The 14,972-nt window shown below is 38.7% G+C and overlaps 1 protein-coding gene across 2 annotated transcripts; it reads left to right on the forward strand.

Moving 5' to 3' along the window:
* Positions 1-34: 34 nt before the first annotated feature.
* On the forward strand, positions 35-14,258 carry CUNH5orf22 (chromosome unknown C5orf22 homolog). Of its 2 annotated transcripts, none has more exons than XM_066186604.1 (9): positions 35-146; positions 3,129-3,274; positions 5,088-5,237; positions 7,206-7,665; positions 8,281-8,343; positions 9,317-9,438; positions 10,334-10,400; positions 10,986-11,125; positions 12,280-14,258. In XM_066186604.1, exons 1-9 carry the CDS (start codon positions 42-44, stop codon positions 12,410-12,412), a joined length of 1,386 nt encoding a protein of 461 aa, XP_066042701.1. In that variant the 5' UTR covers positions 35-41; the 3' UTR covers positions 12,413-14,258. The 2 variants fall into 2 exon arrangements, with proteins under 2 accessions (XP_066042701.1, XP_066042709.1); XM_066186612.1 differs by having other exon boundaries at positions 70-146; positions 3,214-3,274; positions 12,280-14,257.
* Positions 14,259-14,972: the final 714 nt, after the last annotated feature.

Consider the following 14,972-nt stretch of genomic DNA (forward strand, 5'->3'; position numbering starts at 1 on the left):
GCTCCGGGAGGAAGCGCCGCCCGCCCGAGGGGAGCGGCGGCATGAGCGGAGCGGAGCTGGGGCCCAGCGGCGTGTCCCGGCCTCCCGGGGCCGCCCGGCGGCATGACCCGACCCTGCCCGTGTGCGTGGTGGAGGACCACCAGGACGTGAGTGCCCCGCGCCGGGCTGCCGGGGCATGGGGACTCCCTCGGGTGGGGGTGGGGAGGGGTGTCGTTTTTTCCTGTTTGTGTATGTGTGTTCGTGTGTTTCCTCGCGGCGCGGATGCTCCGTGCGGCAGATGGAAGCGCAGAGGTGCCCGGTGCGGTCGCCGGCGGCCTCCCCGCGGGATGCGCTTTCCTGGCATGTGTGCGGGTTCTCCGGACGCGTCCTGGGGAACGGCCCTGCCCTCCGCAGCCACACGCAGACCCTAAACCTGCCTTCCCTTCTGCTGCTCAAACAGCAGCGCACTTCAGTGCCCAGCTGACCTGATTTTCGTTCCCGATTCAGCGACTCATTATTGCCGTGATCGCATTTTGGCATCTTTTTTAAGTAATTATTGCTGGTTTTTTCTTCTTTGTATCATTAATTTCTCTGATTTAAAGGAAATAACACATACATTACACTGCTGTTATAATTTGTTATTTGGTAGCTATAAGTGGTGTTATAAATACATATTATAAAGTTGGCTTTTCGCAAGGTGTGTGCTATATGATTAATAACGTTGTGGTAAGGATATAAGTTTTTACTTCTGTATTAATAAAGAAAGTTAGGTATAGTGGTAATGGTCGATACAGTATGTTTAAACTGTCTGCTTGGCCGGGATAACATCAGTGAACATGTAAAGAAGACCCTGCTGTTGAGATACCAACTATCAGCATCCACCATCTGAAGAAAGTATGGACCAAGGCCTGAACTGGAGGTGATAATGAAGACACTGGCAAGAAACACGCATGCTCTAAAAAGGCGGACCCAAGGAGGGATCATGCAGAACAGTTCCTGGAATATGAAAACTAGTTTATGGAAAAATATGAATATTCCACAGACTGATGCTATAGAAAGGGTATTTAAAGTATGACTTTGATATAGCAGTGTGTGGACTTGGATAAGTGCCAAGTCACCTGGCTGGCCATACTTTGCTTTTTTAATCTCTTTTGTCTTATTGTTTTATTAAATCTATTTCTTAAATTTTACATGGAAAGTCAACCTCGTTTTTCACAGTGGGGTGCTTGGAAATTCAACTCTACCCAGTGTATGACATGTCAACAGAGGATAAGTAAATATAATCCCATCCCAACAAGTGAATTGACTCCCACTTGACAAGAAATGTTAAAAATGTGGAGCTTTGCTTTTTTCATGGAGTTGTTGAAAAAGGGAGTGAAGAAGGAATTGATTTTGAAGTGCTGTTTCTCATGGGTTTTTTTAATAATAGCATAAACGGAGGCTTTTATCCTAAAATAACAGATTCTTGACTAGATTCTTTGCAAAGAGAAAATATTTGTGTGGTAAAGTTTATTAAAGAAAACAATGTTACGAATTTGTAGGTAGCTTAATGCAGTTCATTCTTGCTAAGACTCACTAAGTATATGATGTTGTGATAGGTGATTTTTCATCGTAGCCAAGGACTTAGAGTGTCACTGTAGTAGGAATTCTGAGATAATGCTTCTTAATGATGCTTCTTCGTTTTAGTCTCTACACTTCTGTTTTCAATGAGCTTAAAGTTCTATTAATAGTATTTAATTTTAAATGTTTTTAGTATAGCACTGTGGATGCTATTGGTCTATCTTGCATAAAACATAAGTGGCTTTTTGTCCCAAGGTGTAAGAACTTAACAGAAAATTTTAAATCAGCCCTGCTGACGGTGATGTTCCTCCAGAGTAAGTTGTCAGTAAGTGGATCATGCATTGATTAATACTAACAGCTGTCATGAAGGAAATTTTGTTCTTAATCCAAATCAGGAGAACTTCAAGGTTAGAGAACTTAGTCTTTTGTGTCTCTTGCAACTGGTAGTTACACTTACCTGAGGTGAAGCTTCAATTTTAATTTAAAATATTGTGGATTGTTTAGTAGGCCAGATTGCTGCTTTTTGACAAAGGAGTAAAAGCCATGGATCAGGGAACCCACGTTGTTTTTATTCTTGTTTTATCTACTATTGCAATAATGCACGTATGTGTTATGGTTATGCCTATGCAGTATGCAGGGTTCGTCGTCCTTATCAGTTTTATCCCCAAAAAAGTAGCTCAGATGCTGTTGGTATGTAGAGGTCACACATAATTTTTGTTGCTTCTTACAGTCTTCACATTCCCTGTATAAAAGGGCTGTGATTCACAATCCTTATTGAATTTGCTCTGGCAGCCAAGGCAGTTGATGCCCTCTAACTGGACGAAACTCTGCTGCACCTCTGAGTAAGAGGAATCAGCCATCAGTTTTCTCATTTTTCCACACTATATTATTGCAGTTCAGTGGTTTGCTATGCTGTAGTTTGGTGAGTTGCCTCATCTGTTTTTCACACTTCTGAGTGAAGAACTTCAGCAGGGAATAAAGTAAAGTTGGGCAGTTGAGAAAGGTAGTCTCTGTTGCAAACACTTAGTCATGGAGGGACTAGGAATTAGTTCTTCAAGAGGAGTAAGTTTAATGGTCAGCTAAGGTTTAAATCATGGTGGGCTCAGTTTTCAGTCTATATCAGTAAATGTATAAAACATAAGGAGCAAACTGTTTTTACCTCCATAGCACCAGGACGTGATGAGGAAGCTTTATAGCATGGGGAAAGAAATACACAGGCAATGATCTGCAGAAGAGGAAAGGCATTCCTGGGGCTTAGTTGTAAAGGGAAAAAATAAAAAATCTCGGAATTGAATTGAATGGCTAGTGAGAAGAGCTACTGCAAACAAGACTTCCTATAAAAAAGGAAAAAGGATGTAAAGCTGTGACTCTTCAGTTTCTCATCTGGAACGCTTGGGCTTATAATGGTTACTGTTCATGAGTTGTCTTGCCACTGGCGTTTTTTCCCTTTTGTATTGTTTTCGGTCTCCTCCTCCCTCTAATCCAAATTCTAAAGGAATAAAAGTGATACTTGTGTTTTTGCTGCTAAAGCTGTTGCATTTTTCAGCCCACTGGTTATCATTAAAATGTTTTTATTCATGTTACTTTAGGTGCTGCCTTTCATCTATCGTGCCATTGGTTCAAAACATCTCCCTGCCAGTAACATCAGTTTTGTTCATCTTGATTCCCATCCAGACCTTCTTATTCCTGTGAATATGCCTGCAGACACCGTATTTGACAAGGAAGCTCTTTTTAGGTAAGTCCTGGGTACTGCATCAGAGTAGACTTTAAGTCCACTTCTTGCTGCCTTTTTTTCATAGTCAATATTGGTATGACTGCGTAGGAAAGATGAACAGAAAATATATGTCAGATTCAAGTTGTATCTTCTGACTTTTCACTATTGCTGAAACTTCATTTTTTAATGGCAGAAGTTACATTGCGTATCAAGCAATTTAGGATATACAAATTTGCTTTGTGTATTTGCACAGTAGCGTATGATGGTATTATCCCAAGCAGTTCCTCTGGGTAACAGGAAAGCACTCTGCATGGATCTTTGTCTGAAAAGCTGTAGTTATAAAACAGTCTTTCTCTCTTCACACTGAAAAACTGACTTTGAGATTGAAATAGCACATCCTTTGTCGGCATGCTGAATATGTGAAGTAGAACAAGATATTCCTATTACAGTCATAAAGACCAATATTTTCCCCCACCATCCAAGGTGGGTAGGTAATAAGCCACAGTGATCTCTGCTATTGTCTTGCTCTTCCTGCTTTAAAATAAATATTGTTTGCTTCAGTATTATGGTGATTTACAGTATTAGAAGCTAATGCATTTGGTGTACTTGAATCAACTTAGCCATAGTCAGTATTTTGTTTTCTTTGTTGGATGACTAAAAGGTTTTATGGACTCTATCATAAAGTCATTTAATGCTATGGATTGGAAGGAACTTTAAAGATCATCTAGTTTCAACTGCCCTTCCATGGGCTGGGACACCTTCCACTAGGCCAGGTTGCTCAGGTCTGTATCCAGCCTGGCCTTGAACACTTCTGGGCGTGAGTCACCTGCAGCTGCTTGGACAACCCATTCCAGTGCCTTACCATATTCACAGTGAGGAATTTCTTCCTAACTTCTAATCTAAATACACATTCTTTCAGTTTAAACTCTTGTCCTCTCACTGCGTGCCCTTGACCCTCTCCAGCTTTCTTGTAGACCCTTTTGAGGTATTGGAAGGTACTATAAGCTCTCTGTACAGCCTCCAGGCTGAATAACCCCAACTCTCTCAACCTATCCTCATAGGAAAGGTATTCCAGCCCTCTGATCATCTTTGTGGCCTTCTCTGGACCTGCTTAAACAGTTCCATGTAATTGCTGTGTGGGGGGCCCAGAGCTGGATGCAGCACTCCAGGTGTGTGGTCTCACAGGAGCAGAACAGAGGGGCAGAATCCCCTCCTGTGACCTGCTCATCACTCTTCTTTTGCTGCAGCCCAGGATCCAGTTGGCATCATACACCTAAAAAAAGTAGGATCTTGATAATTAGGGAAGGTGCCAATCCTGTGGATGTGGATTGACTCACTTTAATTACTGGGATGGCATTTAAAATATACTTGGAGCAGTTCACAATAAAACACTCATATGAGGTTAGTTTGAAGTTATTCAGAACAGTGTTGATGATGTTCCTTGCACTTTCCTCTGTCTGACGTATCAAGAGGAAAAGGGCATAGAGTCATAGAGTCACTAAATTGAAAAGGCCTCTAAGATTATCAAGTCCAACAATTAACCTAACACTGCCAGGTCCAGCACTAAGGAGTTTATAATCATGCTAAGAGTGAAGCCGATTCCACTCTATATCCAAACTTTTTTATACCTACTACAGACCCTGTTGGTTTGTCTTATGAATAAAGATTTCCCTCTTTTTCTTTCTTTGATGATGTTACCCTTACATGGAGTACTAATTTTAGATGATTTGCATGAAGGCCTTCAAGATGTGGAAGGTGTTTGTGGTGTTCTTGACCTTTTTTATTTATAGGGAAAGTAACATTGCTATCTTCTGTCTTTCTCTACTGATTACAGTGAATTAAGTATTGAAAACTGGATTATGCCTGCTGTTTATGCTGGCCATATTTCTCAAGTAGTGTGGCTTCACCCACGCTGGGCTCAGCAGATCTCAGAGGGGAAACACAATTTTCTGATTGGGAAAGATATATCAACAACAACAATCAGGTAAATTGTCTGCTGTCCTATACTACTAATATAAAAGCCATCTCTATAGTTTTTAATTAGATTTGGTTTTGGTTTTTTTTTGGTTTCTTGGATAAAGATGAAAGTTTAATTTGTATTTATAATTTCCCTAGAACCTAATGCAGTTACACTTGTATCAGTTTAGTCTTTGGTCTAAGTAGTAAAATGGTTATTTGGTATCAGCTATGACTGTTTTTCTAGTATGGGGTGGGAGTTTTTTGTTTGTTTGGAGGTTTTTTGGGGGTTTTTTTTGAAGTTAATCTGGTTAAGTACCAAAACAGACACTCAGGTAGTGAATTCTCCATCATTTGATATAGGACAATTGACCTGAGCAGCCTCATCTAACTTTGAAGTCAGTTCTGCTTTGATCAAATGATTAACTATAGAATTCCAGTTGTCTCTTTGAATCTTAATTATTCTGTGATTCAAGTTCAAATCAGAGCCCCTCATCATTCTGCAGGATGCAGTCCATAATAATTTTACATTCACTATATTCACAATGTTGTGATTTTGTGCAGCTTTAATAGATATTTGCAAATCATGTCTCTTGTGAGCATAGCTGAATAAATCTTTTGAAGCAAGTTTAACAGAACACAGCAGAGAAATGCTTTGTTTTACCACCTTAAATAAACACACTTAAAGCTCTACAATTCTGAATGTGAAGCCTAATGGCAACTTAAATGATTTTTTTTTTTAAAGCTAGTGCTTTTTGTTACGTTTAATCATTTAGCCAATATAAAGGAATACTTCATAATGGTTGAATAGCACTCTCACTGGTGGCCTTAGCAGTCATGCAAACAACATTTCACACTTCTTTTTGAGGACAGTCAGGTACATTTTCTTCAGGTTCTAGCTTTACCAAAACCATGAAGGAAGAAAGGGAAACAGTCCTCATAAATACAAATGTCCTAAAAGTTTTGATGGCAAGAGATGGATAGGCAATAGATATGGCTTCTTGATTAGTGGACACTAAGGTACTGTGAGCTTGTGGTGAACCGTGCTGAATTTCTGGGAAGATGTGCTGTGAATGCCTTGTCAACAAGATGGAGCTGTAATCCAGCCTCTCAGTTTGGCAAACTGAGGGTAATCCATCCACAGGACACTGGGGAACTAAACTTCAAATTTCTCCTGCTTAGGAAATTGTTGTCTTTGTGGTTGATTGATGGTGATACCCTGGATTCAAATGAGGCCTTACCACAAGCAAACAGAAGTTCACTCTCCTTAATCTTAGTTGTGATTTGAGTTTATGATGCTTAAGTCTTAATGTACTGCAATGCAGGATTAAAATCCTATTCTTTAAATTTTCACTGTAAGCAGAAGTCTTATTGTTGCTTTTTAGTTGGTTAGTTGTTTTATGGGGGTTTTTTTAAGTGGATTCAATTGATAGTTAGCTATTTATCCTCTAGTTACCATCTGTATCACTTAGGGAATCTATTGGGAGTAAAAAAAATTCTAGTTATGAATTAATAATAATTGGATTTTTACCGAGTCATTATTTATTCATTTCAGGGCACTTTTCAAACCCAATTATCATAATTTTCCTGGAAAATTATAAAACCAAGACAAAATATCCATAGGCTTGCAATCTTATGTGCCATAGTATTGATAATATCTTGTCAATTCTGGATGTCATCTTTAAGATGCAATTCAATTTCAAATTAATCTTAGTAGCACATAATGCATTATCTTTTTTGTATCCATTAAAACCTTGTAGGGATATCATAAAAATATAGAGTGAATTTTAATATATTCCACAATAAAGAAGTAGAAAAAACTTTAATATAATTTAAACCTGAGGATTAAAAGAAATAATTTTGTCTACACAGTTTTATTGTTTTCATTACCCATCAAACATCTATTCATTCTTCTCTGCATACCTAAAGTATGAAATGCTTTTTCCTAAGCTCTTCATCAAGATGTGTATTAACTGTGAGTTATTGTCAATTATAGGGTTACAGGCACAGATCATTACTTCTTAAGTGATGGTCTTTATGTTCCTGCTGATCAGCTAGAAAACCAGAAGCCTTTAAATTTGCACGTCATTCTCATCAATCCTACTGAGCCATCAAGCAACCCTGAAGGAAATGGTGAAGTAGCATCTGCTAAAAGACTGAAGCTAAATACAGATGACACGGCAAGTGCCTCTTCTGCCTCTTCAGTAGCTCCTGGTGACTTTGATCACATCATCCCAAGTGTGAAGAAAAAGGAAACAGAAAATGCAGGTGCCCTGAATGCGGCAGAAGCCTTGGCAGAGGGCTCAGCTTCAAGCTGTCTCAAAACCAGTGAACGCCCAATAAGGGAAATTGTTAAAGATGTCTGCCAAGTGCTACAGAAAGGGGATGCATATGTTTTGGACATCGACTTAGATTTCTTTTCAGTTAAAAATCCATTTAAAGAAATGTACACCCAGGTAAGTATGGAAATGTAGTAGCCTCATACCACGCACTAAAGAGTCCCAGCCTTAGTATTTATGTCTATGGAGAAACTCTCATCTAAGCTAAATTAGTAGATTAGCTGGTCATAGTTAATGACTCATGGTAATATTTTACACAGATGTTTCCATTTTACAGAAATATTTCTAGGGGAGTGGATGTGGTAAAAAATTACAACCTCCTCATAAGAGGAGTTTCTTATACTTGGTATCAATATTGAGTGTACCTTCAAACTCAGGGGTATACTCAACTTCTGCATGTTGCTTGGGACATAAAAGCTATGCTTGGGTTTCCAGAGGTTACCTTCCAAATACCCACAGCAAGATTCATCGGGGGGATGAGAGACTTAATCATTTTTCACTCTCTATAACCTGTGCTTAGAAAACCATGATGGTATCAGGAGGCTGCCTTTTAAAAGGCGCAGTAGTATTGATTATCCAAGGAGTGGTAGCTTGTCCTGATGAGAGGCTGTTATGCTCATTATTGTCTACAGTACTAATTAGGGAAGTGATCTTTTTTTGAAGAAGGAAGGCCTTGAGGATTGGATTTCTCATTTGAGGGGTCATTTTCTTCCTCTTTTTTCTTTTTCAAAGACAGAATATGAGCTTTTGCAAGAGTTGTACAATTTCAAGAAGCCACATAAAAATGCAACAGAGGTATGATGCTTCCTTGTGGAATGTATGAAGGAATGATTCTTTTTATTTACCCAATGAAAATGAATTACGACAACAGGAAGGAGCCTATCAAAGGTGCTTAATGAAGTGGTCTCACATTAACCTATGCAGCTGAATGCTAATCAGCAGCATCTTCGGAACCTTTTTCTATTAAATATTCTGATTAAACATGTAAATTGCATAAATATTTAGCATGAGTGTGGGAATTTTTTTCTGTAAACAAATGGTAATTGGTATGGAAGGAATGGAAACATAGTAAGTCACCAGCAAGCTTGTTTTTTTATGGCTTAACAGGGCTTAGGTTTGGTGGGGGGTTTCTTTTTCGGTTTTTATGGTGGCTGGTTCTTTTTTCTTTTTTTTTTTTTCATACCTCCAGGCTCTCCCCTTCCTTCTCTTGTTGCTCTTGATAGTCAGAGCTGTGATGAATGTGTAATTGGTATTCTACCTTTTTGTTTAGATGTGGAAAGGGTGGTATTATGCCACTGTAATGTACTTTCCATTTTATGTGCTGTGTGCTAAAACTTGGAAATACACGCTTTCATAATCTCAGCTGAACACTAATACAGAGAGATTGAACACATTTATCACAAATTAAAAAAAAAAACAAATTTAGAAATGTGAATAAAGAAGTAAAGATAGGTTGAACATTGGCAGATTGATTCTTATGTTTCTTAGTCAATCAGGAATAAAAGCAAGTACCTATTTAAAAGGTGGCTTTTTTAAATTTGTAGTGGGAAAAACAGAACAAAGTGAGCTGATTTATCCTGAAGGTATAACAGTTTCTGCAGGCATTTGTTATGATCCTCTTGGAAAGATGTGCTGTAGGAATGAATCAGTTGTTTCTGATGCCCCAATTCCAGTAGATCAATCATTACAAAATTTATATCATAGGAAAAGTCATGATGTTCTTACCTCTTTTTTTCCCTAACATACTTTTGTATATGCATATTTAAAGGAAGATTTGCTGGATTGTGTTGAAAACCGTGTTCATCAGCTGGAAGATCTCGAAGCAGCATTTGCGGATTTGTGTGACAGTGATGGCGAAGAAACCCTGCAGAAGTGGGCTTCATATCCTGGGTAGGAGATTTCTGAGAGGCCTAAATTGCAAATAGAAGTTTGAGAACTCATTAGTCCAGGATTTTGATAACAGAAAAGGATAGGATCTATGCAAGTATACACTTTTTCCTTTAGTTGTAGAGGAGAAAGAGATGAAACAAAAAGAAAGGCAGTCTGCTGTCTTCAGCACTACTGTAAGCTTTGGAAGCTCAGTCTTGTTCATCTTCATGCAAGTTTTGTTGTCTATGGATGGAGGCATATTTGGTGACTTAAAACCTTGGTCATCAGTGTGTCAACAGCTCTCAAAAAAAGGCAACAAACCAAGGAGGACATGGAGAAGCAGTTCTTTGATGCTCTCAAAGGTTCTGCTTTCTTTGGAAAAATGGAAGTTAATGGAAGTGTATCTGAGCAACAGTCTCCACTAAACATCTGAACTGCATCACTCTGCTTTTAAAGTAGATGTTTTCACATGAGAAGTTTCCAGATGAAAAGAGACAGGGAAAGTCTGAGCTTTTCCTTGATAGAAAAATCACTCATTTTCCATATCAAATGTAGCTGTTACTGTGCGACCTCTGTAACAGTGACAAGAAGTATTTCCTATTAAGTTCAAATGACTTTTGAGCTACAACAGCTTCTCTGCAGATCTACCCTAAAAGGAGCACAAGGTGGACTTGCCAGAGGCAGATATGAATATAGGGACTTTATAAGAATGACCTGGTGAAACAGTACAGTAATACTGATAATTCCGTTTTTGTAGGTGCAAGGTGACACAAAGGAGCAAATTTCCTTTTCAAATCCTAGGCCATAATTTCTGCTTCCCTCTTTTTTCCTCACCTTTTTTTTTTTCCCTAACCAGTTAAGGTATATAGCAGTTTCCAGCTGTTTGTAACAAACTTTGGTTTTGTTTTAACTCCAGAATGAAGCCACTTGTTCAACTAGTTCACAGTTTGAAAAGCAGGATGGAAAGCCCAGACTATGAAATGGTAGGTGACAAAGTAAAAGAGCAGAAAGCAGACAGATGTCCAAAGAATAGCTTTGATAGGGAGGGAGAGACATACTTCCTTTCAGACTTGCTTCTTGATTCAGGACTTTGGGGTTTTATGTCTTATTACTTAGACCAGCTTTTCCTTTCAAAGCTGCTAAAATTCTAGTCTGCTTTTCTGCTATATTTAGGCAACTTTAATGTGATCTTCCAGGACTGTAATATCTTGGGCTTCATTCTGTGAATGGAGGCTATATTTCACCAGTCTGTTGAGATCTCCTTTGTAGAACCTAAAATAAGATACCTATTTTTAATGTATCAGAGCTATATTGTCTTCAAGGGCTGCAGCATACTCTGAATTCCTAAGAAGAGGTACAATGTACTCTCCAGTCTTACTGGAGATAACAAAATAATCCATACAACCTGCAGAATTTTACTTGTTTAAAGAACAAGCTGGGGAAAAAAACCCCATTGTCTGAAGAGGTACAAGTTGGGCTAGGGATAGTATCCTAAAGACTTTCTTCATGCATAAGCTGTATCACTAATTCATCAACAGAAATTTCATCTATCTTTAATATGCCCACAGGTCCATCAGGCTGGTCTGACCTGTGATTATGTGGAGCTTCCTCACCATGTCAGCACTGACGATGAGATCGAAGGCCTCATACAATCCATTAAAGTTCTGCTGACAGATCTGCCCAAGCCCACACTGGTGACAGTTGCTCGGTAAGACTGCGCAGATACTTTCACTTCAAAATGTCCAGACTGTGCTCATGAAGCTAAATGATCCTGTCAATATAGCACTAGTTCTGTCTTAAGCTCTGTTAGAGTGGAAGCCTTACAGTGCTTTAACACAGGTTATATAAAGGCTGTGATGAGGACTTGTGTATATTGGGGTTGATAGTTGTCACTGGAGTTCATACATCTCTACTTGTGTTACTTGTGCTAATTAGAGCAAAGCTGACTGGGGCTGAAATCCCACCTTCCTTACTCTCTTCCTCTAGGGTTTGTTGTATTACAGATAGGATTTCCTTTTTTCAGTGAAACTTTTGATGGAACTAGTTTTCATCTAGTAGGCTGAAAGGCATTTATATTATTCAAACCTCTAGTAAAACTTCAGTAAAAGTTAGGATTCAGGACTGTAAGGGTGTCATTTAGAATAACAGAACAGAGTTTGAGGCCAGAGACCTGGGAGAACCAAAGAACTGACCTGAAAAACTAATTTGAAGACCACAGTGTGCTTCTTGACAAATTATTGCAATTTAATCAGTCTGAAGTATTAATTGTGCCCTTAAAAGGGTGACAATAATAACAAAAGCTGATATGAAACTGATTTTGGCAGCAAGAACTAGTATGGCTAATGCTTGCAATAAAAGAAAGCTCTATTCCCTGTGCCAATTGCAGAGTTATTATCCACTGTTGTGGAGAAAGCAGAATCATCTCAGTGGATCTTAACAGATAAAGAATTCAGGAAGTCAGTTTTTACTAGTATCAGTTCAAAGTTCATTAATAGATAGTATAAAATATGCCAGGTATTATGAAGATCGACCTTTAATGCCAATTTTTCAGTCTAAATTTTCCATGTGTTGTTTAGTTAGATCATTTGCTTGAACTTTGACTGCCTGTGTGATCTGTGCCAGATTCAGGAAGAGAGTGGAACTGTAATGATTAGATCATGTTCCTGACCTGCTGGAGATTTTCTATTAAACATAAATTGCAGTGATGAGAAGCACAGCATTATGCTTTGAAGTGATACTGGGAAGCAAAACTTGCCACAGTTTGGAAGAAGCTTCAGCCTAGCCACAGAGCATTGCAGGAATACACAATGTGGTTATGGTGGTGATATCTGTGTTCTCATGCTTCTTTTTTTGTTCTTACAGATCAAGTTTGGATGACTACTGCCCATCAGAGCAGGTTGACATCATTCAAGATAAGGTTCTCGATTTACTACGTTCAGTGTATGGTTCGCTGGATGTGCACTTAGATTACTCAAGCACTTCCTCTTCTTCGTGACCTTTCTTCAGCTGTTGCTGTCTAATGCGGAGGATTAAATTGTTCATTAGCTGCTGCAAAGGGAAGACTGCTGTTATTTCAGCAGGTGGCACTAGAACCCAAGCTGACCTAGCTAGGGTTTGAGTTGCATTGCTTTCTCCAGTTCAGCTGCATCTGAACTGACTGTTACCTGTTTGCTTTGTTCAGATTAGTGCTGTAATTTTTTTTACTGTCTTGTTTCTTAAAATTGGTGCAAGAGAAATGACTTTTTGTCTGTAAATTGAGGGGGTTTGTCCCATTTCTTTGTGTCTGTAAAAAAAATATATATATATATATAATTTCTTCAAATAGTTTTCTATTATATATGTTTTTTGTAATTTGGTAACAGATTTGCTCCTGAGTTATATTACATCTTTTAAAAATTGGTTCTAAAAATACCCTTAAAACTGTAGGATTGCAGTAGTGATCTTTCCTATCTTTTGTGCTTGACCCTCTTAGTTCTCTGGAGCAGCTCATGGCTTCTGCCCCATCCACAGAATATCATTTATGTTTGTTTTCATTTTCACTAATACTGTCTTATTTTACCTTAGAGTATTTTATTGGTGGCTTAAATAATATTCCTAATGGACAGACACTGGGCTTGGTATTTTCACTTTCACATAATTTTGAGGATGAAAAGTGTGTATGCATGTGCATGCTTTTATATATTAAATCCTGTAAGGAATTGATGGCTTTTTCAGAAACAAAGGTTTTGCTTCACTGAAGTCAGCAGCGAAACATTCTGTAACAGGTTTTTACTCATTTCAGTATTGCTATTTAGGAAATAACAGTTTTAGAACTATTTAATTTAGAAATCAATGTAATTATAAAGAAAACTGGCACTTTCAGAGGAAAAAAACGCCACATGATCTGTTGGGAATGAAACTGAAACAGGAAAGAGAAAATGCCACCTAGAATATTGTCTTTCATTAGGAATAAATTTTGGTTGTAATTTTTTCTGAAATAATGGAGGTAATTTGCTACCTTTACTCTTTGCTTTACAGAGACTCGGTGCACTTTTACAGTTTTTTACTACTTCTGCTGTTGATATAAATGACTATATCATAGATTGTAAATATATCATTCCTTTAAAATATTTGTTCCAGTAGAATAAATTCCATGACCATGGACCTATTTTATTTGTGTTTTTGTGACTTGTCTGCCACAAGGATGTGCTTAGCCTTGGAGCCAATTTCCTTAATACTTCATGAACAGCCATACATTGCATACTGCAATGAAGTGCAGTCAGACTACGTGCTGCTGAAGATTGGGGATTTTTTAAATTAAAGATCCTTTATGTTGAGCTTTGCATAAGGTTGTAGAAAAACCCAAATGGGGCATGATTTAGCCCCTTCTGGGTGGCAGGTGAGAGCCCATTTTCCTTGGGGGAAGCCTGGGCAAGGGAGGGCAAAATGCTGCCTGGCAGCCAGGGCTGAGGGATCCAAGAGGGGGAACCTTCAGTATGGACCAAACTCAACAGTGCCTGCATCTCTGCCTGGGTGCTGTTCTGTGCACCTTCTTTAGTGAGGTAACAAATTTACTTTTTTGCATTTTATCTTTGAGTCTTGTAGTTGTTCCTGTGCCTTGCCTATGCTGGCACATGCAGAGGTGTTCACCATGTTCTGCAGAATCAAAGTAACATCCTGAATTGTCTAGTTGTTATCCAAGTTTATTTAAGAAATCTCCCTTTCAAGTATTGTTTTGTTTAGGAATGTCAAATTGTTATCATCTGAAATCTCTGAATAACACAGGTTGTATATATGCCAGTAAATGCCGGTCTCACATAATAACAAAGACATTAATTTCTACATTAAGGACATTTGCAAGGCTGTTTTTTATTTTGGTGAAAAGTAATAAAGCCAAGCCAGAAACAGGTGTCTCTTATTTCTCACTTCTGCCCTATATGGCTTATTTATTTACCAGATGCACAAATCCTCCACTCCCTGTGACTGCCTCATTTTTGTCTCAGCTTATTTCAGTATGTATTATGCAGAACAAGACAGTGAAATTACAATGCATAACTTCTCTAATCAGCACTGCAAGGATGGCACATGAAGGCCCATTAGAATTAAATCCATATTAGCATACCAGCACCGTGTAAGTCAGCAGCTTCATATTGTCTCTTGTGTCTAGATGCCTCTGCCTGCTCTGCTGCTCCCTTTGGCAGCACAGAGGAGTAAGTAGGGCTTTTGGAGGGCATTTGCAGATATTCCTCAGTGGTAGAGATACTTCTGTTGTAATTGTGGCTCAGCTTCCAAGATGGACCATCAACCTGAGCATTTTGATATAAACAGTAAAACAATCACACTTTCATGTGCAGAATGAACTAGGGCCTTAATCCAGATATGCTGAGCAGCCTCTGTCTTCCCTGTGCACCATCAGCTCTGCACCCAAGCTCCAATGTGGATTCCCAGCTTGTCACTGTGGAACAAAATGAGCTTTTCCTAGAAGAATGAACGAGGGATGAGTCAGATGGTGGAGGTTATTATGTTCTCTGTTACCATTTCTTCCCCTCCTTGAGGCTTCTGTCTTAGTGTCTGTG

Source organism: Chamaea fasciata, unplaced genomic scaffold (assembly GCF_029207755.1).
Source record: "Chamaea fasciata isolate MVZ Bird 193981 ecotype frontalis unplaced genomic scaffold, bChaFas1.0.hap1 SCAF_1, whole genome shotgun sequence".
Lineage (NCBI taxonomy): Eukaryota > Metazoa > Chordata > Aves > Passeriformes > Sylviidae > Chamaea > Chamaea fasciata.